We start from the raw sequence: 27,548 nt of genomic DNA, 5'->3' as shown, positions 1-27,548 counted from the left end.
AGTTTTTAAAATTTGGTTTCGTTTTAAAGAAAATAACAATATAAACAATATGCAACAGTCTAATATCATTTCGTATAAAGAGTCCGTGAATCAAGCATCCGCATACAGGAAACAGATAACGCTTACGGGAGATCACTCTCAAAATAATCTTTTCAAAGAAGAAAATAAACATGGGAGAAGGCTAGGGTGAGAATCGTGCAAGATTTTGATTGTTTTTATTATATTATGGATAGGAAGGCACAATACAAGCACAAAGCAGACGATGTCAAGACGATCAGAGAGCGGACTAGAAATGAGGATATTGGTAAGATATGTAGAATTGGTTTTTATTCATAAAAAAACAACTTTTAAGCTGCGTATGTTGTTTGTCGCTGTTTTATTGCGCTTGTGGTAATGATCGAAATATACATTTCGGTATTTCCGACTCCATTTCGGCACATTTCGGTCATTACCACAACCCGTTATATTGGCGCCGTTTATTGTACACACTCGGAAAAAATATCTAATAACGTCATTTTAAAGGTCACCATTTTATAAGTCATTTCCGTTTTTAAACAAACTTCAAAGACACATTGGGTGTATGTACTCAGTAAAATGCTTGTATAGAGAACACTTGCAGTTGAATCATGTAAAGAAAATATCCTACCAATGCTCAGTCACCTGTTAAGTAAGCTGGCATGCACATTTTATATGTATTTCAGACAAGGATTAATTAGTGATAAGGATTCATCTATCTATATTTGATACGTTGTAGAACCCGTTTCCGGTTTTAACACAACGGTAGAGAGAGGATCTTACAGGCATGTTTAAAAGCCTCCATTGTTGGGGCACATACTACCTTATCCTCTAAGTGGTTCCAGTCAATGACTGTACGCACAAAGAAGGAATTCCTGTACTATGTGTATTGCTCACAGTTGTGTGTCGGTACCGTGAGGGGTCTCATCACTGTCTCATTATAATTACACTACTATTAAAACACCACGCAAGACGCCTATGAACTGAGATTAAAAAACCCACAAATACTTGTCTTAATGAGTCAAATGAAATATCAATGTAATGCTTAATAAATTTCAGAATGTCTAATCCTTGCTCTTAAGGATGGAAGATTAAGAAGAACTGTCGTAAATTTTCATTAAAAATTACAATTTCAATCATGTAATGGTCGAAGGCCTACTTCAGAAATTATACGATAAAAAATAAGCCTTGCACTTGCAAGCAAAATAAGCCAGTAGGCACGTTTATTAAACGTTGATGTGAGTGCTGGGTATATGTACACCAGGCAAGACGCCTATGAACTGAGATTAAAAAAACCCACAAATACTTACTAAATAAGATACCTATAGGGTACATCCGCATCTATATACTGTAAACCAACTATCATTCTCATTCGATTTACGATTTGCAAAAATTTAATTATGCAAATTAATACAAATATGTACCATCTATAAATCAATAGGATTGATCATTTAATTGTTAAAACCAGGAATATTAATCTTCTCAAACTTGTAATGAAATGGAAATCGCGAAAATTAATAGCTCAGCAAAAGAAAGTTGGTTTACAACTTATTGGGTACCGTTATGTAGCATGCTTTGATGTTGACCTATTTTTCACTGGCAATAATCATTCCTACCCAGTCCTGATTTCAACAACAAACTGTTTTCAAACCATCAATCTATAGTCTCTGAAATCGAAAAAGATTGTTATTGTGACTGAACAATGGTACACTGAGTTTACTCAAATTTATAAGGATTCAACCATATTTGTATTGGCTTCAATAGGAACAGAGGAATCATTTTCTTAATTCCTTCATGTATATAAACATGGTGTTTATGAAATTTCTTCTTGTTAAAAGCCTTAAGAAAGGAGAAGAAGGATAAGGTTCTCAGTGCCAAGAGGTTTCGCTTTATCACAGAGACAGAGGCTGGCGCTGAAGTTTCTCAAGATGAGGTTGGTATAATAGTATATATAGTTATAGGTAATTACACCACATAACTTTAAAATTGCAGTTATGTATCCAATCTCTGATCAACAGGAAATTTTAGTTTGCAAAAATCTTCCGTAGAGTTATTTTTGTTGAATTAGGTATATTATAGATCCATGTTTATCAGATAGCATCATTAACTGGCCCATTCAGCCATGTCTTATGCGGCCACATGTCGCCTCCTAAATATCATAAGACATGTATAATAACACTTGTGACATCACAGGTAATTATGGTGTCACTCATAGTTAAAATAGGGCAACACTTGATTGTTAAATGGAGATGTCACATATCCGAGCTAGATTTCGCCACTTTTATATGGAAGGGAGATTGAAACTTTTGTCTAGTATATATCCATAATTAATATAATGTAGTTATGTAAAAAAATAGATTTTTACATTCGTAACTATGTAATTTTAAATTGATCATGCGAACTTGTTAAATCATTAAACTTTTTAAATAAATACATCTTCTGTAAGATCTTCTATGAATATGTTTAAAAATCATTTATTAAATTAATGTACAAGTAACGTATATAATATGTGATTTAACTCATCCTCAGATAATAGATACCCTAAGGGAGTGTATATTTGTATGTGAGTGTAATACCTCAAGTGTCTGTAAAATGGCTTTAACTACTCATGTTTGCTATCATTAACTATGATGCAAAATATTTATTGTTACCATTAAGTTAAGTTAAAACAAAAAATTACTTATTAATTCATTATTAATAGTTACCTGGAGATACAATCATGCTTACATCTGTTATACTATTTCAGGTAAGACAAGCCACCACTGGCCTCCAGAAACCAGGAAATCATCGTCTGGAAAACCTAAAGCTATTAAAGCAAGCTTTCTCTCAGGGGACAGTGTACATTGATGTCTTCTTCAGGTAATTTCCTCAAATTTCAGTAGTTGTTATATACCATTTCATATCTAATATCATATATATTCCTGAATGATCAACTTGGAGACAATCTATAATAAATAAACAACAGATGTCCTGAAGTAAAATTGTAGCAGCACAAATAAGTAAGTTAAGAAACCAAGTGATTAGATGTAATAAGTGGTTGCATATTACAGAGTTAGCTCCCTTTGTTTTTCTAGCATGATCATAAGATCATCAATTTTAAATAAAAGGCCTGTCGTCTGGTACAGTGGTAGCTATACAGAGGACTCCACATAATCGAATAACGATTATTTGAATATTTCGGTTATTTGCATAAAATTCTGCGGTGCCGATTTTTTCCTTCTTTATCTTTGTTTTTCAACTCTGTGTATTTGAATAGACTTTTACATGACCTCCGGTTATTTGAATAAAATATTTGGGAAATTCTAAAAAATAAAATCGAATAGTTTTAGCGAAATTCGCCGAAAAAAATTGCTCTAATATATCATTTTTTAATACTGCATGTTGTTCATGCCATCAATGCAGAAATTATATTATGTTCAGATTGCATAAAATGAGCATTGATCTGACATCCTCAAAATGTGGTTTTGAGTTTCAATTTGATTAATAAGTGATAAAAAATAAGTATACATATACAGTCAAACCTGTCTATAAAGATCACTCAAGAGACAAAGGAAAAATAGATTTTATAGTCAGGTGGTATTGAAACACAGGTTGAATTGTGTTAAAATTGACCATTTGGTCAGAGGTGGTCGCTAAGGCAGGTTTTACTGTATATTCAATTCATGTATCAAATTTAGGGTGGCCTTATAAACGTATCACAGATGTTTAAATTTCTGATTGTATGATTGCAGCATAGACAACTCTCTGAGCTGGCTGGTAGGTGTGTATACTGGCCAGGATGTTGAACTCCAACAGGAGGCAGCCTGGTGTATCACTAACATATCCGCGGGGACACATGAACATGCCATCGCCATCGCTAAACATGTGGCACCTTACCTGGTTACTTACCTTAGCAGTGTAATACCTGTTATACAGGTGAGATTAAATTATGATTTATTTATTTTTAATTATATAAAAAGACAACAAATAATTAAAAACTTATATACTGATTATATTGATATATTACTCAATCTTAAATTAGAAATTAACTGCAGGACACACACCCCCCCCCCCCCCATCCAACACCCCCCCACCACCACCAAAAAAAAATGTAAAGAAAAAAAATAGATGATATATGACCAAATTTTACACAGGTATGCCTCTTTTAGTGATCACCATTATTTGCAAATTAATTGTTTTCGTCTGCAGTACTTTCAGTACTTTGATCTGAACTTTTTTTCAGGACCAGAGTGCTTGGGCTTTAGGAAACTTAGCTGGAGACAGTAAGGAAAGTCGAACACTTATCCATGCCCAGGGAGTTGTCCTCCCCTTGGTTCAACTACTGCAGGTAAAGCTATCCTTTGACATGTTCACCCCTGAAGACACATTTGAGCTCTTCTGATTCAAAACCTGGAACAGTTCATTATGAATTATCAGAGGTGAATGAGTTCAATTCTAAATAAAATTCTGTTTCCAAATGGACTTAAATTACGTAATATGAAAATCAGAATAGGCCTGACAAATGATATCTTGTGATTCTTGGTTTCCTAAAAAAGAAATATTAAGTTTTGCTATTGAAATGATGTCATATTCTAATGTTGAAAATTAAATTTTTTGTTTGTTTAGTCACCCCATCCATCAGTTGTTCAGTCTGCTTCATTTGCCTTGTCTAATTTGGTGAAGGAATGCCAAGACATAGCCAGGTAATTATAAGGGAGATAACTAATAATACATAAAAATGAAATCACAAGTATTAACTATATAGATCAGGTTATAGTCTTATAAATATCTATGTGCAGAAATAAAAAAAAAAAAATTCCACATTAAACTTTAAGTATCACAATTTAATAAGGCCTTTCTTTTGCTTAATTGTTTACAAACATTTATCAATTTAAACCTCATCCATATGCCAAATTAAGTGTTTGAATTAAGAAGGAATTTGAATGTGACTCATTCGCATACCATGTATATACCTGATAAAGTTTGTACGGGACTATTATTTATATTGGTGATGGAATGATGCTAAAAGGTAATATCCCGGACTAACGTCATTTCAGCATCAGAATTAGAGAGTTACGTCCCAACAGTCATGCACAAATATTATCGGATATCACATTAGACATTTTTTGACCCCATTGTTGTTGCTTTCAAACATATAGGATACTTGATTTACTAGCACATTAAAACCTGCCTTTGTGACCACCTCTGTATAAAGACCACCTGCTTAATATGACCAGTTTCTCAGGATCTCAAATGACATCTTTCAACACAATCCAACCTGTGTATAAAGACCACCTGACTATAAAGACCACTTTCCCTCTGGCCCATGAGTGGTATAGACAGGTTAGACTGTATTTCTAGTTTCACTTAGTCAACACCTATGTTATTTGTAGTGAGATAGTAGAGGCAAAGGCGTTGCCCTTACTGCAAACACACCTTAGGAACACAGCGGAGAATGAAGGCATCCTGACTGAAGTCTCGTGGGTCCTTACTTATCTAGCTGCAAGGTAAGGCTGTATTGTGAATTATACACTAACTTTAATGCCTTCTATTGAAAGAATAAAAAAAAATATCTGCTATTATCAATAGGCATCTTCATGCTTCAATTTCACCAACGATACATGGAAATTAGGCATAATTTATATGCATCAAGATTGCATTTATATCTTTTTAAATTAGTGCTGATTTCATCTTCTCCTACAAATAGCCTACTTGTTCTTATTATTATCATAGTACATACTGTTATAAAATTGGTAGTTTCTGCTTAGCGCTCAGCAAAAAGACAGTGGGACGACTGGTTCGCCCGTTGTCTGTAGTACAATGCACTGCTTGTTCGCTGCATTTGACTGCATGTTTCATGATAGCACTATGAAAAGGGCAAGAGTTCCACTATTAAAAGGAGACACAACATTGATATACCACAGCCTCCCAAAAGATAGTCATTCACATCTATAACTGCAATTTGCACACATGCGTAAGAGGCGGTCCTAAATGACCCTGACTGTTAACAGGACATTTAACTTAATAAACTAAACCAAATGTGTTATAATTACTCTGTAGGTCTCCTCTTACATTGTAAAATCATATCATTGTTATGTATAAATTGTTATCATGTTTAGTGACAAAGGTGTGTACATGTTTGATTTTTTTGACAGTGGCAAATTTACAGAAGAGATAGTGAGATTGGGCATCCTCACACAGATTGTCGACATCCTTGTCCAACTTGTGTCCACTAATCCTCACATGTTTCAGGTAACACTCCATAGAATTATCAAAATTGTAATGTACAATACATCTATAAATATATATCTATATCTATACATTCACTAATTAAAAAATAAGTGGTGAAGGTGCAGCATACTGTACATGTTAACTCTATCAGTTTACACAGAAGTCTACCACTTTTAATACCAACATACCGCTTCAATGTTTAAAAAAAACTTCCACTTTTTACTGCAACTGCTTCTAACAATTTAAAAAAATAACTTAAACAAAGTCATAAAAATTACATTAAATTCTTGCCTCATTGTACATCTCTGGTAAAAAAAACTTAAATCAACAAGGTATTTCTCAGTAATCATGCACTCAAACCTTAAAAGAAATTGTAAGATATCATTTTATCTGCATGTGCATTGTAAAATATTTTGGTGAAAATTTTTCTCTGATCCACTGCGAAATGCCACAAAATGTTGTGTCCAATACTACCCGTTTTAATCATGAGGCGTAAAAATATCATATCTGGAGGTTTAACTTGTCTGGTGTCTGATTCTTAACTCTGCAATTTTAAACCTCTTATTTATAAAATCAAATGCCATGAGAGCTAAGAGGTACAAGTGTGTTCTAAATATTGATCCTCTTGATACAGTATTTGAAATCTTATGGTTTTATGAAATACTTCTAGTGTTTCTGATACATTACAGATAGTGACCCCACTGCTTCGTTGCCTTGGTAATATATGTAGCGGCCCAGATGAATGTACACAAATGGCATGTACGAACCCGTCCCTCCTTCCAACACTCGCAGCGTATCTGTCATCCAGCCACCGGCACATCCGTAAGGAGACTCTCTGGGTCCTTTCCAACATTGCAGGTGAGGGGAAATGTTCAAACATTTTAGTTACTTAATACGATTATGGTACATGATTACAAAAGTACCTGATACTGTGTATTCGACCCAACAATAAGCACTAAAAAATTGGAAAATATGTGCAGGACACTTTAGATCAAATTAGACTAACTATTAACAAAGATATGTCAAGTAACTTGTACATTTTAGTTCTACGAATTAGATATCACAATTTTTGTGTGAAAAAAAACTAACAAATTATGCCAAACTATAGCTATATAATAATGAGGTTGAATATTTATGCCACAGTGGTAAAAATCTTGGATCAGCCGTTACAATCTGAATAGATGGATAAGTGATTGATGCAAAACCAGTTTGTAATAGGACAAGTCGGAGTTCCGGGATTGTCACTTGACTCTGGACATTAGTATGTCCCATGACCCCGCATCGTCCATAGTACTTCCGCTAGTTTGCAACCCAGGTTCGTGAGCTCAAACTATGACCGTCATGTTGTAGTAACAAAGGAGTCAGTTCAACAGTTAATCACATTTATTAAACAAGACAGATGGAAATATTTACAGATGAGGCATTCACTTGCTCACTCACACTACATATGACACAAACATAACAACGACCCCGACTCCTACTTTTGTATCAAATTGGATTATGTCAAGGCCTTTGTCTTTCACATTAATTATCTACAGGTAGTCTCAATTAGAACATTATTTTATATTTTACATTAAATTAGTCATTCCACTTGAAAAAAAAAAGAAAATAGATAAAAAATAAAGTATGAAAGTGTAACTTATACATCTGTATGGAGAAAAATTATTTGATAGAACAGCATAGAAATAGTGGTTTCAACTGTTTCCGGTGTGTTGCCATGGACAACCCGCTAAACAATGAAAATAGACGTAATAGTACCACCGATAAACCGGATGAACAAACTTATGATAAATATACATAACTCTTGAATCCATTCCAAATATTTTAATCAAAATATCCATTTGATTCAATGTTAAGAATATTTTCACACTCTTCGGTCAATTTTCACACTGGCGTCTTTTTGTGACCTGTTGAATCTGATGAAATTATTTGTAAACCAGAGCTTAACTGACAATGTTAACATTGAAATTATCATACATTGGGTTTTGTAGCAAGCAACATGTGTTTAGTGGCAATGTAAATATGCTTATTCTATGTAGTGTATTTCTTGTACATAGGGGAGCCCCACCCCTTTACAGCATCAGACTTAAATGATGATATAGTATTTTATCCCTAGATATAGTATACTGTATTTCTTTTTTCCCTAGGGGAGCCCCACACCTGCCATACAATAGCCTTTGGGCCACTCCTTCCGGTAATCCTGGATCAGGTCACAGGAGCCTACGACATAAAGATGGAAGTAGGTTTATCATTAGGAATGTCAATTAAATAAAATAAGGTACTGAAGCACAATTCCGTCATTGCATATCATAGAGTTAGCTCCCTTGTTGGTAGGTATCCATTGTGATGTCATTATTTTATGGGCGAAATTCACTTCGTTTTCTCCGAAAAGTATGACATTACGCTCGCAATCACATGATGTCACAATCACTACCTACCTGCAAGGACAGAAAACTCTGTAATATGCAAATACAGAATAATCTCAGAAGTGACATGCTGTATTTTATCAATATACAATATATTATATACTGTATATAGTTTGCTCTTTCACTTTTTGTAAAATTTCATTATGTAATAATGTACTTACCTGTTTTGAGCATCGGCATTAGCGTTGGTTAAGGGTTTGGTGTAAGTTGTGAAATGCTGTACATCTATTAAGTATATGATATCAATCATTTGCAATGGTTCTGTATGATATGTAATTGAATATCACGATGCAATAAAATATGATATATTCAGGTTTCATTGCTGCACTAATATCTAGCCTTCTACTACACAAATATATTTATGTTAACTCGACATTTCAGGCTCTGTACCTTCTGTGTAACATTGCTTACCATGGGGAGGAACTCTGCCTTCAACTACTCAGTAATGGAATGCTCCAGAAAGTTGCGCCACTTTTAAAATCACATGATGTGGAGGTCCTAAATTTAGTATTGTCACTGATTGAAATGATGCTGAGAATGACAAAAGAGGTAGGTCATGAAATGTCCTCCAGTTTGGTAATCATGTGATATGTGCTCTGCTTTCACTTAAAGTTAACATCAAACATGTGATATGTGATCTGCTTTCACTTAAAGTTAACATCAAACATGTGATATGTGCTCTGCTTTCACTTAAAGTTAACATCAAACATGTGATATGTGCTCTGCTTTCACTTAAAGTTAACATCAAACATGTGATATGTGATCTGCTTTCACTTAAAGTTAACATCAAACATGTGATATGTGATCTGCTTTCACTTAAAGTTAACATCAAACATGTGATATGTGATCTGCTTTCACTTAAAGTTAACATCAAACATGTGATATGTGATCTGCTTTCACTTAAAGTTAACATCATTGATCATGACTGCCATCAACTGAATCTTAATAGAAATACTGCTCACGATATTGAAATCCTGCGGTCCCATTTACATGTACAAAAAACTTGCTTTAGCAACCACCTCTGTATAAATACCAACTCTAAAATGCTTAATACTGTATAGCGGGTTATTTGTGTGGACCAAAATTTTTCGCGATTTTATCTAAAAAGGAGAGGATATCATTTGTCAGCGATTTTAAATTTTCGCGATATGGATTCAAGGCTAGATATCATTCAACCATTTTTCAGTATTTCATGTATCTTTTCACCATTATAACAATGTCCCAAAAAGTTGTGAAAATATCATCTATGCAAAAATAACCAGCTATACCGTAAGACAACTTTCTTAGGGTCCCTGTGTATTAAGACCACCGTACTATAATGACCATTTTCCAGTGTCCCTTGGTTGGTCTTTATAGACAGGTTTGACTTTATGTAATATTTGTTTAAAATCTTTGATAAGAAGGAATTAGGTGACTCTAGCAATATGACAGTGGCTCCCTCTGAATTGTTGTAATGAACTTGACCTTAACCTGGTTTTTCTGACAGACATTAAATATCTCAATGTGACAGGAACGCCAGGTTATAAGGTCAAGGTTACTGTAATCCTGTCATATGACATTTTCAATGTTTAAATTAAAATCTTGATGTTAATGTACAGGGGAGAATAATTTGATCTTTGATAATTAGATTAATGGGCAACTGTTATGTTTAGGGCAAGAAGAAGTTGGAAGAAAGTGGCGGCTTAGAGGGATTAGAGGCCTTGGAATATCACAACAACCCACAGATACATGAGCAATCCTGTAACTTACTGGAGACCTACTTCTACTCCGAGTGACGCTTGGTGAGCTCCGTAAAAACTGATGTGCAAAAAGTGTGAGTTAATTAACATATCTGGTAAATGTCATTGGTACACATCACAAACGTGTAAGTGGTCAGGCTATAATTCGTTTATACAAACACAAGTGACTAGTGATGAGGTCTTTGACCTTGCAGACGTACTGCAAAATTAATTTGAGATCTTTGAACTAGCAGATATACTGCAAAATTAATGTAGTTTTTAGACACAATAAAAGTTTAGCATGTTTGATTTTAACAAGGTAATTTAAAGCAGTTCTAAAGTCACACAATATAACATGCAATTATTGTTTTGCAATCATTCTGATTTAAGTAAAATATTTTAAGTTCACAATAGACTTCTGCTAAAATGTCTGTTTACAGCATTACGTATATCTATCACAATCAACATATGATAATGGAGACTTGATCAGTGTACATAAAGGTCACTGTGACCTTCACTTTAGATCAAAGGTTAAATATTAACTGTCTTTGTAATGCTGTATTCAACCCAATAAGTGCCAATGGCGCTTAAACAGAAAGAATAAAAATAAGGTGGCGTTATATAACCAAAATTAGCCTTACATATATAATTACATATTAAAAAGTAAGACATCAATCAATTTTCAAAAGAAATCAAAGAATTTTTTTTTCTGTCTGCATTTCATTGAATTGGAATTGGAAGTATGTAATATGGATGCCTCAAAAAGGGAAAGGGGAGCTTATAGGGTGTAAGCTGGGGACACTTTTGTATTGGATTGAATACAATAATTCAGGTAAATCTATTGTCATAATATATCATGCTTTAACTTTGATTCTAGGATGACTGCTGCTTAAAATCGGCTGGAAGACTGACAACCTGTCTGTTAGTTTTTGACTGCTGTATATAGCACCAGGACCAGAAAGAAGTTGCTAATAGAATACTAATGCCCTGAGTTTTAATGTAGTATTTTTGTAATCATACACCATGTCGTTTTCATTTATGCCTGGTATATCTTGTATATGGTGCAGAATTATTTTTCTAGGCTTTTTATAACAATTTAATATGACGTGCAATGGAGGGGACTTTGTATTTCTATTCCAACTCAAACAAATGTTGTACAATGCAATAAGTAAGGCCCTTATTTTATTATTGTGCAAACAAAAGGAGATATATTGTTATCTCACTTGACATAAATCCACTCAAAATGTACTTCACATAGACACGGTTGTATAAAAGTTCATTTATAAGTTTACTCAGGTTCTATAATGGTGAAAATAGTTCTTCAATCTATAGTCAAACTCTGTAACACTTGAAAATGTTCAGCTTAAAAAACTGAATAAAAATGATTACCTGACATATTTTATTGTACATTATAATATTACAGTCACTGTAATATGTTATAAAAACAGTTGTAGTAATGTGGTAATTTTCTAGTAACTCATTCACCCTAAGACATATTTAGGCTCTTCTAAATCAAAGACTAGAGCAGTCCATTGTGAAATTTCAGGGGTGAATGAGTAAAGATAGCATATAATTTCTGGTCGAATTTCTCGACACCAGTGACTGATCTGTAGTTAAACTACTTTAGTCACATTAGAGAACCTGGATAAACATATATTATCTGGTACACTTTTAAAGGTGTTCATTGTAATGGTGGTTAAAAAAGCAACCATTTTTAAATTACTTCTTGCTCTCTACCTCCGTATATTTCACCTGATTTCTCGACGCCAGTGAGCGAGTTTGCCTTCACTTCTGGGCAAATGTAGTCAGTTGTTAAGGTGCCTGACATTTTACCAATATATTTTGATATTTTCCTCATTTACATAGAGTGGCCTTTCAAAGGTATCTTAACCGTAAATTTGTGGCATGTTGAAATGTCAAATTTCTTGTGAATTGTAATCTTGTTTATTTGAGTAATCACTGGGACTGAATTTCAATTTCCTCAAATGAATTATTTTGAAATATGTCAAGTCAGGGAATAACAACTATTATGTTGGTAGCTAAGTTTTGGGTCAAACGTATAATTTTTATTTTTATAAAAGTTCAGCGAGATTTAAATTTTCTGTTTGTACATATATACATGTATATATATGTTTGAAATATTTTTTTAAAAACAAGAAACCATATTTGTCATACATACATTTCTTTTATTGATCAAGGATTGAATTATGCATTAAAAATTAAATGCCATTTTACATTTTCAAAATAAAATGATATAATATTCATTTATAATGATTTGCTTATACATTTAATGTACATGATTACAATATTTCCCTCCATTCACTGATTTGTCATTTATTTGAGCTATGTGTGATTTCTCTGTCAACCCCTACAGGGTACGGCAGATGGCGTTCACAAACTTTTGAACCAGAATTTCTGACATCAATATTGATGTGTTACCAATGAAACCATGGTCATGTCGCATTGGGATGCTTCTATTGAGACTTCAATCTCATCCTTATGTGTATATTGGAGAAATATAATCTTTCCCTACCTTGAGGATGTGACAACAAAATCACAACACCCGAGGGAATTAATGGATGTCCACACACATGCAACCCTTCCTTGAAGGAATTCATGAAAGTCTAACCCTTGGGAAGAAGCTGAGGAATGGACATTCATAAATTCCCTCCGAGAGTTGTGATTTCATTGTCACACCCTCAATGTAGGAGAAAACTGTATTACACATTCTTCATACAGACATTCCTCATATAGACATTCCTCATACAACTTGTCAGTAATGCTGGGTGTAATGCATTGACAAGGTACAGAGATCTTCAGAATGTGGCTTTACTTCATATGAAATCTTCAGAACTTATCATCAAGGTCGTGCTATAAGATAGTCCAGTGGTTGATATGATCAACAAGTGATTGTAACCCCTGGTCAGAAATGATTGTATGGTAGGGGTGTCAGGTTATCATCAAGGTCGTGCAAATCAGGTTTATCACTGAGGTCGTATGGTAGGGGTATAAGGGCTATCACCGAAGTCGTGCTACAAGATCATATTGTAGGGGTGTCAGGCTTATCATCGAGGTTGTGCCACAAGGTCGTATGGTAGGGGTGTCAGGGTTAAGGCCTGGATACCATCCATCGATGGTTTGGGCGAGTCCGGAACTGTGCTGAACTTAAACTTTTGGAGCAAGTTGGTGAAGAACAAGAACAGTTCCATCCTGGCTAGTGGCTCTCCAATGCATAGTCGAGGACCTTAAATAATAATAGAACATTTCCATGTTGTTTATTTGCGGTATTTTTTGGTGAAAGTTTAAAGCTCATGTGCATGTAGTTTTGTACAGATATAAGCAGTACTGACCTAGGGTAAACATCCATTTTAAAAACAAGGTTTAATGCAAACAGCCCTAGGGCCACTAGATGCTCTCTTCAAAATAAAAAATCATAAAAATCACCTGACATTAGCAATTCAAATAAGCATGCTAATACATAACCTTGTTATTGCTGCTCAAATAAAACAGATCATTTATAATAATACAATAATAATTTTACCTATGGAGAAAGGAACAAAGCCATCTCGTCGCCGTAGGTCCCCATTCTTATCAAGGAATCGTTCTGGGGAGAATTTGTCTGGTTTGTCCCAGTACTTAGGGTCAATGTGAGCAGAGTATAGATTGGCTATGACGATAGCATCCTTAGGAATAGTAAAACCTCTAAGCTCGCTGGTTTGTTTGGCAACATGAGGTAGAGAAAAAGTCACTAAAAAAGAAGCCATTTTTAACAGAAAATGATATACATACGAGGTATAAGTAAAAATTGCATTAAACATATACTTCCAATTATGTGTATAAATATTTTCTTTTCAAAATATTCCATGAGTTGAACAATCTAAAAGGATTCAAAGGATGAAAATTAATGCATGATAAATAATTTATTCGTTTCCTATTCATAGTGATTCTAGCTACATTGTAGCTCCTGTTATACATTGAAGCATTATTGCTAGACTAATGTGTATAATTCAAATTAACTCTTGATAGACAGTAAAAACCCCTATAACTGGAACGGCAGGGGACCAGATCAATAGTTCAAGGAATACAGAGTAAGGTTGGTCACAATCAATCATCGATAGTTAAAAATTTAAAAATAATTACTGTGATTTTCAGCATTTTGAAATTTTATGATAGAAATATCAAATTGAAAACATAATATATGTGTTACATCGAAATGAGCTTTTGTAAATTCCTCATGGGTGGAACACCTGTTCGATGAATACATGGGTATGTTTTTATTGAAACAGTTCAAGCTATCCTGGGTTTTGTTACATGAAATATATTATACAGACACGGTTTGGACCATGCGATCAGTTCGACGATTGGGGGTATTGTACAAATGCAGGATCGAGTTAGAGGGGTTATACTGTATATTATAGCCTTACATGTGTTTCCAATTCTCTGTATCTCCAGTAAAGTAGCCTCCACGTACGGAAGAGTTCCTCTGTCAGTAAGACTCACTGGACGACCCCTCCCTATCACCTGAAAATGATCACCTGGTGACATACAGTACAAATATTCAGTTTATAACATTGAAATGAAAACAAGAGTGTACATATTCAGAAGAGGTCTTATCAGGGACCTGGCACAAATTTTCAACCAACAGTTTAATGATTATATATGTATTGTTAATGTAATAATACAGTATATCATTGGTTGAAAATTCATGACAGATCACTGTGGAGAATGCTTATAGTTATTTAGTTGACCCTGATTTCCTGTTGATATATGGTACAGTGTGAGAGAGGGCCTCCCATGCCTGAGATATACAAACACAGTAACACCTCAATATTCCAGAAGTTACTACAGTATCACTGTCATCATATCCACTCTTGGCCATTAGCATAGAAAGAAAACCTGTAGACCTGATCAGTGTGCAACAATAGATACAGATGAGCAGGAAGTTTGGTCCAAAGACTCAAATAACAATAACTGTAACTTAATTTGAAGTTTTGTCGCTCCCTAATCTTCAAAGGAAGACTCTGCAGGCTAGTTATTGGTCCATGTATGATTAACAAGTGATAGTAACCCCTGGAGTACTGACTGGTAGGGCTTCTGTCCATTGTCACCAGGTAGCTGGAAGTTGCTGGACATAATGCACTGTATAAAATTTACTTCAAATTAAGACAAAAATTATTTCCAATCACTCTATCTACATACAAATATACAACAATTTTCTTGCATAGTGATAATGAATGTACAGGTCCCTTAGAGTTTATGATGATAGTTTTACTGTATTAATTCTGACCTTATCTAACTCCGCCTGGCACTTTATCTGGACATCAGGGTAGACAATCATGTAGAGAAGACACCAGTCTAGACTCGTCCCAGTTGTCTCCCCTCCAGCCAGGAATAAATCCACTATTATCTTGTAAATGTTGGCCTCTGCAAAAAAAAGAATAGTGTTCTTTGGGAAATATTACCAAGATGTACCATACATATATATATAATAGGATATTAAATGAATGGTCATTTCATAGTTTTTGCAACACTTGGCAGGCCAAAATTAGATGAATGTCATAAAATCTCATATGAAATGAACCTCTATTATAGAGTTCTGGGTTAGACTGATCCTCGGCCACCTGTAGATAGAGCTCTATGTACCTGTATAGAGTTGCAGGGTAGACTGACGGTCACTGACCCTTGACCACCTGTATGTAATGATCTATGTACCTGTAGAGTTCTGGGGTAGATTAACCCCGGCCACCGGTAGGTAGAGATCTATGTACCTGTATAGAGTTCCGGGTTAGACTGATCCTCGGCCACCTGTAGGTAGAGATCTATGTACCTGTATAGAGTTCTGGGTTAGACTGATCCTCGGCCACCTGTAGGTAGAGATCTATGTACCTGTATAGAGTTCTGGATTAGACTGATCCTCGGCCACCTGTAGGTAGAGATCTATGTACCTGTATAGAGTTCTGGGGTAGACTGATCCTCGGCCACCTGTAGGTAGAGATCTATGTACCTGTATAGAGTTCTGGGTTAGACTGACCCCTGGCCACCTGTAGGTAGAGATCTATGTACCTGTATAGAGTTCTGTGTTAGACTGACCCCTGGCCACCTGTAGGTAGAGATCTATGTACCTGTATAGAGTTCTGGGTTAGACTGATCCTCAGCCACCTGTAGGTAGAGATCTATGTACCTGTATAGAGTTCTGGGTTAGACTGATCCTCGGCCACCTGTAGGTAGAGATCTATGTACCTGTATAGAGTTCTGTGTTAGACTGACCCCTGGCCACCTGTAGGTAGAGATCTATGTATAACGTACCTGTATAGAGTTCTGGATTAGACTGATCCTCGGCCACCTGTAGGTAGAGATCTATGTACCTGTATAGAGTTCTGGGGTAGACTGATCCTCGGCCACCTGTAGGTAGAGATCTATGTACCTGTATAGAGTTCCGGGTTAGACTGACCCCTGGCCACCTGTAGGTAGAGATCTATGTACCTGTATAGAGTTCTGGGTTAGACTGATCCTGCAGCCACCTGTAGGTAGAGATCTATGTACCTGTATAGAGTTCTGGGTTAGACTGATCCTCGGCCACCTGTAGGTAGAGATCTATGTACCTGTATAGAGTCCGGGTTAGACTGACCCCTGGCCACCTGTAGGTAGAGATCTATGTACCTGTATAGAGTTCCGGGTTAGACTGACCCCTGGCCACCTGTAGGTAGAGATCTATGTACCTGTATAGAGTTCTGGGTTAGACTGATCCTCAGCCACCTGTAGGTAGAGATCTATATACCTGTATAGAGTTCTGGGTTAGACTGATCCTGCAGCCACCTGTAGGTAGAGATCTATGTACCTGTATAGAGTTCTGGGTTAGACTTATCCTCGGCCACCTGTAGGTAATGATCTATGTACCTGTATAGAGTCCGGGTTAGACTGACCCCTGGCCACCTGTAGGTAGAGATCTATGTACCTGTATAGAGTTCCTGGTTAGACTGACCCCTGGCCACCTGTAGGTAGAGATCTATGTACCTGTATAAAGTTCCGGGTTAGACTGACCCCTGGCCACCTGTAGGTAGAGATCTATGTACCTGTATAGAGTTCTGGGTTAGACTGATCCTCAGCCACCTGTAGGTAGAGATCTATATACCTGTATAGAGTTCTGGGTTAGACTGATCCTGCAGCCACCTGTAGGTAGAGATCTATGTACCTGTATAGAGTTCTGGGTTAGACTTATCCTCGGCCACCTGTAGGTAATGATCTATGTACCTGTATAGAGTCCGGGTTAGACTGACCCCTGGCCACCTGTAGGTAGAGATCTATGTACCTGTATAGAGTTCCTGGTTAGACTGACCCCTGGCCACCTGTAGGTAGAGATCTATGTACCTGTATAAAGTTCCGGGTTAGACTGACCCCTGGCCACCTGTAGGTAGAGATTTATGTACCTGTATAGAGTTCTGGGTTAGACTGATCCTCAGCCACCTGTAGGGATCAACCAACTAAATAAAAAAAGACCTTCGAAATGGCTCCTGTGTATACAAGATTGAGCCCAGGATAGAATTTTAACCCGGCCGCTGATTGGCTGGCTAATTATGAATTTCAAAAGTAAAAATGTTTTCTGACAGGTAATTATTCCTAGATAACCATGATATGAATTTGGAAATTCATTTTAAGATTTAGGTTCAAAATATCAACTTTGATAATGAATATGTAAAAGCATTAGAATTTCAGGATTGTTTAGTGTAAAATGCGCCTGATTTCAATAAAGCTACCCTGGTTGGAGTTTGAGCAGAAGGACCCAAACTTTTTTTTCCATTTTGTGTTATATGAGAACCTAGACTTTAATTATAGAACACAACAGCTAACTAATATTCCTTTGTTTTAATAATACAGTACAAAACTTTAACAAAGTTTAACACTGTGGTCTATGTAAAATCATTTAGTTGGTTGCTCTATGTAGGTAGAGATCTATGTACCTGTATAGAGTTCTAGGTTTGACTGATCCTCGGCCACCTGTAGGTAGAGATCTATGTACCTGTATAGAGTTCTGGGTTAGACTGATCCTCGGCCACCTGTAGGTAGAGATCTATGTATAACGTACCTGTATAGAGTTCTGGATTAGACTGATCCTCGGCCACCTGTAGGTAGAGATCTATGTACCTGTATAGAGTTCTGGGTTAGACTGATCCTCGGCCACCTGTAGGTAGAGATCTATGTACCTGTATAGAGTTCTGGGTTACACTGATCCTCGGTCACCTGTAGGTAGAGATCTGTGTACCTGTATAGAGTTCCAGGTTAGACTGACCACCGGCCACCTGTAGGTAGAGATCTATGTACCTGTATAGAGTTCTGGGTTAGACTGACCCCCGACCACCTGTAGGTAGAGATCTATGTACCTGTATAGAGTTCTGGGTTAGACTGATCCTTGGCCACCTGTAGGTATATATAGAGATCTATGTACCTGTATAGAGTTCTGGATTAGACTGATCCTCGGCCACCTGTAGGTAGAGATCTATGTACCTGTATAGAGTTCTGGATTAGACTGATCCTCGGCCACCTGTAGGTAGAGATCTATGTACCTGTATAGAGTTCTGGGTTAGACTGATCCTCGGCCACCTGTAGGTAGAGATCTATGTACCTGTATAGAGTTCTGGGTGAGACTGATCCTCGGCCATCTGTAGGTAGAGATCTATGTACCTGTATAGAGTTCTGGGTTGGACTGACCCCCGGCCACCTGTAGGTAGAGATCTATGTACCTGTATAGGGTTCTGGGTTAGACTGATCCTCGGCCACCTGTAGGTAGAGATCTGTGTACCTGTATAGAGTTCCGGGTTAGACTGACCACCGGCCACCTGTAGGTAGAGATCTATGTACCTGTATAGAGTTCTGGGTTAGACTGACCCCCGACCACCTGTAGGTAGAGATCTATGTACCTGTATAGAGTTCTGGATTAGACTGACCCCCGGCCACCTGTAGGTAGAGATCTATGTACCTGTATAGAGTTCTGGGTTAGACTGATCCTCGGCCACCTGTAGATAGAGATCTATGAAATCACGGATGTTGTTCCTGTCAAATGTCTTCCGATGTTCTGCTATGGTTTTAGACAGGTAGGCCTTCACTTTATCTATAGCTGCTTTACGTTTAGAGATCAACTGGAAAACACAATCAAAATAATGTATTTATAAAACAGCCTAGATATCAAACTCTGCATTAGTTTTGATGTCGTATTAATTAAACAAAGATAACAGTTACTGTAAACTAACTTAATTTCACGTTTTCATGGCTAGCTACTTTTTTGTTGCGATTTGATTTAAGCGATTTTTCAGAGTCTTTTAAGATCGTACTGTATCTCATCCTCGATAATTCAGGGTTACTATCACTAACGTGATATCCACCCCTGGACTCGTATCTCATAGTAAAGGTGGGGGCAGTTCAGGAACACATGCCAGCAGAGACTTCATTTGAAAACTACAGAGAGAGCGACGTCCAACTTCAAAGCCACACATGTACAGTCAAGCAGACTGTACCGTTATACGATTCTTTTGATGTACATCAAAGGACAAAGTTACCTGTGTCTTCTGTTTCCTTCAGTTTTACTGTGAGATAGTCTTGGTGTGGATATACATGTAACGTCAGAGATAGTAACCCCTGGAGTATCGAGGATGACTATATCGATTTATTTTCGCGATTTCCACTTGCCCACGAAACACGCGAAAAACAGGTGGTTCACAGTATATTATTTTGCTCTTTATGATTAGAAACATTTATCAAAAGTATTGGCATATGTTACTATACTATTCATAATTCGTACAAGAAAACATATTATTTCGTATTACAGCGAGCTTGTATAATATACATTAACATAAATGCAATCGGAGGTCATACTTTATCGCAAACAGCGAGGTAAGCACTAAAATGTGTTTACTGCTACGTACAGTACGTAGCTGTCTTTTCAGATTTTAACAAACGGATTCCCAGTGCTCTGCCTCATCATGGCCATCATGGTATACAGTGTTAAGAAACAATTTGACTCCATGTTTTATTTGCACAGGTTTTTGACACTACTCTATATGATTCAAGGTAAAACAAATAACCATCTACTCCGAAGTCCTTTGACAAAGCAAAAAATATGTATATTGTTTAAAGTTAGATATTGGAACAAACCAAAAACAAAGATGTCTGAACGTATAAAAAAATATTGAATTACATTATATTACATAATAATAAGGATGATCAATTGTAATACCAATATGATTTTAAAATAAAAGAATAATATAAAAAAAACGATGTATATACCTGGCGACCGGAGGGAAACCATCTTGTGATCGAAAAGAAATTCTCTTTGGCGAAGGGTGCATTTAGTTTGAAGATTTCTTCCAAGACTCCTGTAAGCTGTGTAAACCTCCCTTCATCGTAGTGGAATCTGGAGACAAATTACATCACATAAGACTAAAATGGGAGGACGTGTGTAGAATATCAGTAAAACCTAAGATGTTCCTGTTTATTTAAGGTACAATAACCGTGTGGTCGTCTTGACGAGTTATGACTCAAATTTACTCAAGAAGAAACATAATGCAGATAAAAAGAAATGTATTCAATATTTGCTAAGCTATGCGTTTCTGACTCTTAGTGACGAATTGCATTACGGTTCTTTCTATGCTTCGATTATTAGATCAAAACTGATAAAGCAGTGAACTTTGCTGAATCAAACTGTGACAATTTTGTGGTATGTTCGTGTTAGGTAAAACGAGTTTAGATCCGTACGTGGTTAAGGTGACTAAATATAAATTATATCTCGTCGTGTCAAGACTTATCCTCCCTACCTTTCCCCAAACATAACACTACAGATGATATTGGTTGCCGCCGATAAGAGAAAAGGTTTCATTCGAATTGGCTTCCCATTAGACGATATCAACGTTTCCATGACGACTGCGATTTCCTCTTGAATTTTCTCCTCAAGAGATTTCTTTCCGACACCGAAGTCTCTGAGTGTCTGCAGTGTGAATCTTCTCAGCGTTTTCCATGGCTGTCCGCTGTTGTACGTCAAACCTATACAGAGAATCGTTAGTTTTCTCATTTCACTTATCATTTGTTGGAAACAACGGAGTTTAAAAGAAGATAGAGAGGTAAAAGCAATCTAGTATGAGTTGAAACTCTAATGAAGCTTCGAAGTATAAGTACTAGTAGATAAAAAGTGTAGCAGGAATGGTGGAAAGCACAAATTGTGCGAAAGTTACAGACGCAATTGTATTGTATGAACCGTATATCGATGTAAGAATACGAGAAACGTTGAGGAGGCAATGGTATTGAAAAATACAATATTGTACTTTTGGCAATGACAAAACAACATATACCGCAGCACCCAGAATTTGACAACAAATGTACAAAAGAAACCTTCCACAAACAATAGTTTTTCAAAGGAAAGTGTCCATGAAGTTTTAGTTTGATCAGCGAAAGGGAACGTGGGTTTTCGTTCGGACGTCGATTTCTTCACATCGACGTTAACAAATTCTCGGTATCCCAGGGTTTACTATACCGGGGGCATGGGACTGTTGTTATATACACCCTGGATTATGCCATAGCAAAACTGAAGGATCTGTGTGCGACAATAGATGTTCACCAAAGGATGAATCTTTGAAGTTGGCTCTCTGAAATCTTTAATGACAGTTTGTATAGGACTGTGATTGGTCAGTTTTATTCTCTTGAAATGCCTCCAGTTTCGCCACGACACAGTTCTGGATGGATATGACCAGTGATAGAAACCGCTAGACTATCGAGAATGACACCGACATAGCGGCACCTACTTGTGTTGTATTCGACCCCCTAAAAATGTAATAATTAAAAGTTCAGGCGCCAAAAACTATGAGACATAGTAACCTAATAAATGTTGGAGGTGTACCGGTATAACCAACTTTATCGCTTCAATAAATAAATGAAACAAAGACAATATATAAAGTTTTGATGTATGCATTGCGTTTACATTACCTGTACCCCTAGACACTCCGACTAATGGAACAAACAGCTGTGGCCTATCCGTGAAGACATCAGCTTTCTTCACAAATGCTTCGTGAATGGCGTCGTATCCATTGACCATGATGATAACAGTTGAACCACAATAAAGAGTGTATACGTCCCCATACACTTCGGCCAACTTCGTCAACTCTAGATATCCCTTGGGGTCCTTTTTAAACAAAATATCGTTTCCGAAAAACGGTCTGGGTTTAGGTCCTGGTGGTAAGTTAGTGGCTTTCGAGAAGAACTTCATGAATATCAGAAAGGTGACAAGTCCAAGCAAAACGCTGGCGAGAATGAACGTTAACATGTTTTCCGAGAAGCGGATTTGTTCCAAAATTAAATCTTTTATAATGTTTATCACTTATATACCACTACCCTCCAATGAATACTGCTCCTTTATGAGTATTTGTCTTCGGGTAAAATTTATCTGGTGTTGCTCGCAAGTTGATTCAGTTCTTCGAATTCCTTTATCACCAGTAATTAATAAAAATGTCCTTTCAGTACATAATCTTAATGATATTATTGATAATAAATGAAATATTCGTCTTCAATTGTTTTGCTGGTACGTAGTTGATCAGAAAATCTTCCGAAATGCTTCACGAGTTTAAGTTGATCCTTCCGGTAAAACTTTCGGAACGTTTTAAAATCGCTGATCCATTTTTACATGTGGTTGATTACTGCTATCCTGCCTAATAAGACTGGCATTGGTTAACAAAATCGCACCAAACCTCACCATATATGTTATCTGTACTTTAATCAAGATCATGCCTCTCTCATGTAGATAAGTAGTGATATGCATATAAATTATTCCGTGTCATGTTCAGGGAAACGCGATCACTACATGCAGGCTCTCGACACGTGTTTCAAACCTTACACAATGAAATTATGAAAATTGCAATCAAGAGTTCAATATATATTTGTGTGTAAACAATAGCTGAAACGCTTACTTTTTGTGCATTAAAATGTTCTTCATCAGATGGTTCAATTTCGCAAAGTATTTGACTTTATACAGAAGTGTAAAATAGTAAAGCGTTAGAATTGTACCTGCTGCCCTATTGCATGATCGTAAAAGGCGACTAAATTTAGGATCTTATTTTTTCTTTCTTCCTAAAGTATTTTATTCTTCCTAACGTCTCCCTAGACATCACCTCACTTTTGGCCTTTGGTTGAGCGTTCGCACCTGTGAGGAAGGCTTTGGGTTCTGTCCCCATGGCCGAGACACACCAAAATCTATAAAAGTGGTAGTTTCTGCTCCTGATTAGCGCTCAGCATAACGGGAGTGGGACGACTGGTTCACCTGTTGTCAGTACAATGTGACCGGTTGGAGTGTGTTGCTTGGTGTCTTCGGCGGCATTCTTCAGTGTTATAGCACTATAAAATGGGCAACAGTTCCACTATTTAAGAAGACACAACATGAATACACCGCAGTCTCCCAAAACACGCATCTCTCACAACATACACGCAACATATCGCATACATGGGAGGCCGTTCTTGCATGACCATAGCTGTTAATAGGACGTTAAAATAAATAATCAAACAAACAAACAAACAAACAAATATTGGATTTTAGTTACGTCACTTATAGTATACATTAGCAGATAGTATATTATCTAAATCACCGTTGTAATAACAGACATTGTAGACCTAATACTGATGTCCAGCCCCTGTGTCACAGTCTTATCTCTTAAGTCGGCTCTACATGTATTTCACCATTAGAACTGATGTTACTTTGCCCTCCGTTTTGCCTACATTTAGAACTGTCCTGTATAACCGCATGGATACATTTAGGCGTATTTATGTTCACTAGTTGGTTTTATGTAACGTCCTTCAGCAGGAGATAAGATACAAGCCTAAATCATGAGAAGGAAAGTTCTGGCATTTTGTAAAACAACATAAATTTGAAGCAAAATAATTATATAACAAGAGATTCCAGAAGAATCTCGGCGTCCACTGAAAAATGACCTATGTCAGACAATGGAAAAAGGGATATTTTCTTTGCTTTTCAAGCTGAAAGACACTGTCTGAGAAATAGCGGTAACAAACTTGAACTATTAAAATCCAAGATAGCTATACTTGTCGGCCGTCTTATTGGCCGATTTGTCCCAAACTGTGACATGCTCACATCGATGGGAACCTACATATGGAAATTTAGACAAATTTCCCAGTGCTTTGTGAGAATTGGCGGTAACAAACTTCAACTATCAAAATCCAAGATGGTGGCCTATTGGTCCCAAAATGCAGTATATACTGCAGGGGTTCCATCATTCCGATCATTTACGTATACGATGATGATCTCTACACTCCTGGACTATCTCATAGTAAAACTGAAGGCTGCTCAGAGGAAAAAAACTGAACCAATCAAAGATTTCCTTTGAAGACTACAGGGAGAGTGCACGTGACGCCCTATACTTCAAAGCGACACAGTCAACCAAAGTGTATCGTTATATGGCCCTTTTGATGTGAATCAAAGGACTAAATTACCTGTTCTGTTGCCTCCAGTTTCACAACGACAAAGTCCAGGGTGTAGAGATCGTTTGTGATCGGAACCCCTGGAATATCGAGGATGAGTCCAGGGGTGTTGAGATCGTAAGTGGTCGGAACCCCGGAGTATCGAGGATGGAACCCTAGGAACCTTCATGTACTTTATGAGAAATTGCGGTAACAAGAATCATTAACGCATGTACGGGCGGAGGGACGAAAGGCACTAATGATGCTGGGCTAAAGCAAGCCATAGCTATGGAGTTTAGTCAAAGTCATTGGATCCGAGGTTAGCATTAAATATTCCACCTGTTTTTGTTAATCTTTCAATTGTTATATTTTTACCGTGATACAAATTTAAATATAGTACAAATATATGCACAAATACAAATATATGTAGTTGATCAGAAGAAAAATAGTAATTCCCTACATTATGTTGACAGATCAAGGTCAGTCTGCCTTTTATCTAAAACATTTTGAAAACATTCACTTGCCACTTCTACTACATATGAACTAACCAAGGCAGAGTGCACGTGAAGTCTATGAGGGTATAACTGACACCCAAAAACGTGACCATTATGACGTCACTAATGGAGTAATGTTGACATGGTATAATGTCAACTGCTCACCGTCAAAATTGTTGTTCCATTTTATGGAGTAGACAGTCGTTGATAAACGCTTTTACTGGTCAAACTCAATACAATTTTAAAGGCCACTACCTTTCTGAAACGGCTCTTAAGGTAGACCGTCCCTTCTGGTTTCCTCTCATGGATTTCGTTCATTTTTTGATATTTTGATTTTAGGTATACCCTGATCACAAAAACCGCATAAAAATCATATGTAACCGAGTTAATTTTTCTTCCAGGGTTGTTTAAAGATATGTACAATCCGGATTTCAAGGATTTTTAAATAAATAATATTTCCTCCCTGTACATGTAGCTTCCCTTAACATATAAATAATATGCCTGTAACATGTTCATACCTTCAGTACACAGGGACCTGGCACGAAAATTTTTAACAAATAGTATACATATATATATTATAGGATACTATAATATATATATATACTATTGGTTAAAAATTTTCGTGCCAGGTCCCTGTACTTCAGTAGGTGTTATAGAATTCATAACTATATCAAATAAGCTGGTTTTTCCACAATAAAACGAAATATCGTTATTTTTAAATTAAGTCCGGACCCAATTTTAGTGAAAAAAATGCATCAAAATAGTCATGTTTTTTTCTGAAAAAATGATCTCAAGAGAAATCGATTTTTTAGAATTTCCATGAAGATTGGCTTATTTGCAATACGAAAAGCCAATAAAAAGTATACCTCACCGCATTATTTTTCAAAATATGACCGATTTGCTTCCTATTACCCCTTAAATTTTGGTCTGAAAATGTTAACAAATAGGCGAATCCGTAGCACTTTTCAACATTTTATGTTATTCATTTACCCTTGTACCTTGTACCCATTGGCACATCTTTAGAGTGATATACTTCAAGTAAACACTCGAAAAGGTTCTTTGAGACGAAATACTTGCTCGAATGCCGATTTCAGAAGCGAGTTGCAATAGATGAGTACGGAGAAATAAAATACGTTTGCTGGATTCGGATAGCGACGTAACAAACGTATGATGTCACAGAAGGGACGGTCTACGTTAATTTTTAAAATGTGAATGTAAAACGAGATCAATAATTTTCTAAAAGTAAACTTTTTATTAATAACAATATATAAAGTTAAAGATTGACAAAAATTAAAAGAACTTCCTATTTTGATAAAACATTGACAAAAATTAAAAGAACTTCCTATTTTGATAAAACATTGACAAAAATTAAAAGAACTTCCTATTTTGATAAAACATTGACAAAAATTAAAAGAACTTCCTATATTTTGATAAAACATTGACAAAAATTAAAAGAACTTCCTATTTTGATAAAACATTGACAAAAATTAAAAGAACTTCCATTTTGATAAAACATTGACAAAAATTAAAAGAACTTCCTATTTTGATAAAACATTGACAAAAATTAAAAGAACTTCCTATTTTGATAAAACATTGACAAAAATTAAAAGAACTTCCTATTTTGATAAAACATTGACAAAAATTAAAAGAACTTCCTATATTTTGATAAAACGTTGACAAAAATTAAATAACTTCCTATTTTGATAAAAGATCTACACAAATTAAAATAACTGCCTATTAATAAATATAAATACAGTGGAACTTGTTTGATATGAACTCGGATAATTCCATACCCCTGCTTAATACGAAGTACTTTGGCGGTCCCGGCCGAATTCCCTCTTTATCTTTGTTTAAAGAACTTGGATAATTCGAATTCGAAAAACTCGGATAATACAAAGTCAATTTTGGGTCCGAATGACAAAAATCATACATAAAATGTTCTTATAACTTGAAATGAGATTTTTTGGGCAATGAGTTCGCCAAAAATGCCGATTTTCTTTTTCATAAATCTGCTGTAGAACAGCATTTCAAAATATATATCTCGGTTTTATAATTTTGCAACTGCCATCAACATCCCTCTTGTTCACACCATTTTATGACATGGAACTAGTCTATGTATACCAAGTAAAGAGATCGTCAGTAGACATGAGAACTCGTTTAATTTGAACACTTGGAAAGTTTTATCTCGGTCTCTTCGAGTTCGTATTAACTGAGTTCCACTGTATCATAGATCTGAAACA

At 36.2% G+C, this 27,548-nt stretch overlaps 2 protein-coding genes across 3 annotated transcripts; one reads left to right on the top strand and one right to left on the bottom strand.

Moving 5' to 3' along the window:
- The first annotated feature begins 140 nt into the window (after window positions 1-140).
- Window positions 141-12,633, top strand: LOC138331766 (importin subunit alpha-8-like). Of its 2 annotated transcripts, none has more exons than XM_069279530.1 (13): window positions 141-304; window positions 1,854-1,948; window positions 2,762-2,874; window positions 3,747-3,930; window positions 4,238-4,342; window positions 4,621-4,697; window positions 5,388-5,501; window positions 6,150-6,246; window positions 6,915-7,083; window positions 8,373-8,464; window positions 9,033-9,200; window positions 10,304-10,432; window positions 11,247-12,633. In XM_069279530.1, exons 1-12 carry the CDS (start codon window positions 226-228, stop codon window positions 10,424-10,426), a joined length of 1,416 nt encoding a protein of 471 aa, XP_069135631.1. In that variant the 5' UTR covers window positions 141-225; the 3' UTR covers window positions 10,427-10,432; window positions 11,247-12,633. The 2 variants fall into 2 exon arrangements, with proteins under 2 accessions (XP_069135631.1, XP_069135629.1); XM_069279528.1 differs by having other exon boundaries at window positions 10,304-10,464.
- On the bottom strand, window positions 12,447-23,121 carry LOC138331765 (cytochrome P450 2J4-like). Its single transcript, XM_069279527.1, has 8 exons — window positions 22,337-23,121; window positions 21,175-21,400; window positions 20,648-20,774; window positions 19,344-19,503; window positions 15,657-15,793; window positions 14,794-14,890; window positions 13,911-14,117; window positions 12,447-13,613 (listed from the first exon to the last, which is right to left on the bottom strand). Exons 1-8 carry the CDS (start codon window positions 22,671-22,673, stop codon window positions 13,435-13,437), a joined length of 1,470 nt encoding a protein of 489 aa, XP_069135628.1. The 5' UTR covers window positions 22,674-23,121; the 3' UTR covers window positions 12,447-13,434.
- Window positions 23,122-27,548: the final 4,427 nt, after the last annotated feature.

The sequence above is a fragment of the Argopecten irradians genome, chromosome 9 (genome assembly GCF_041381155.1).
Source record: "Argopecten irradians isolate NY chromosome 9, Ai_NY, whole genome shotgun sequence".
In the NCBI taxonomy this organism is placed as follows: Eukaryota; Metazoa; Mollusca; class Bivalvia; order Pectinida; family Pectinidae; genus Argopecten; species Argopecten irradians.
Note: the sequence above shows the minus strand (reverse complement) of the source record. Positions and strands in the feature narration are given on the sequence as shown.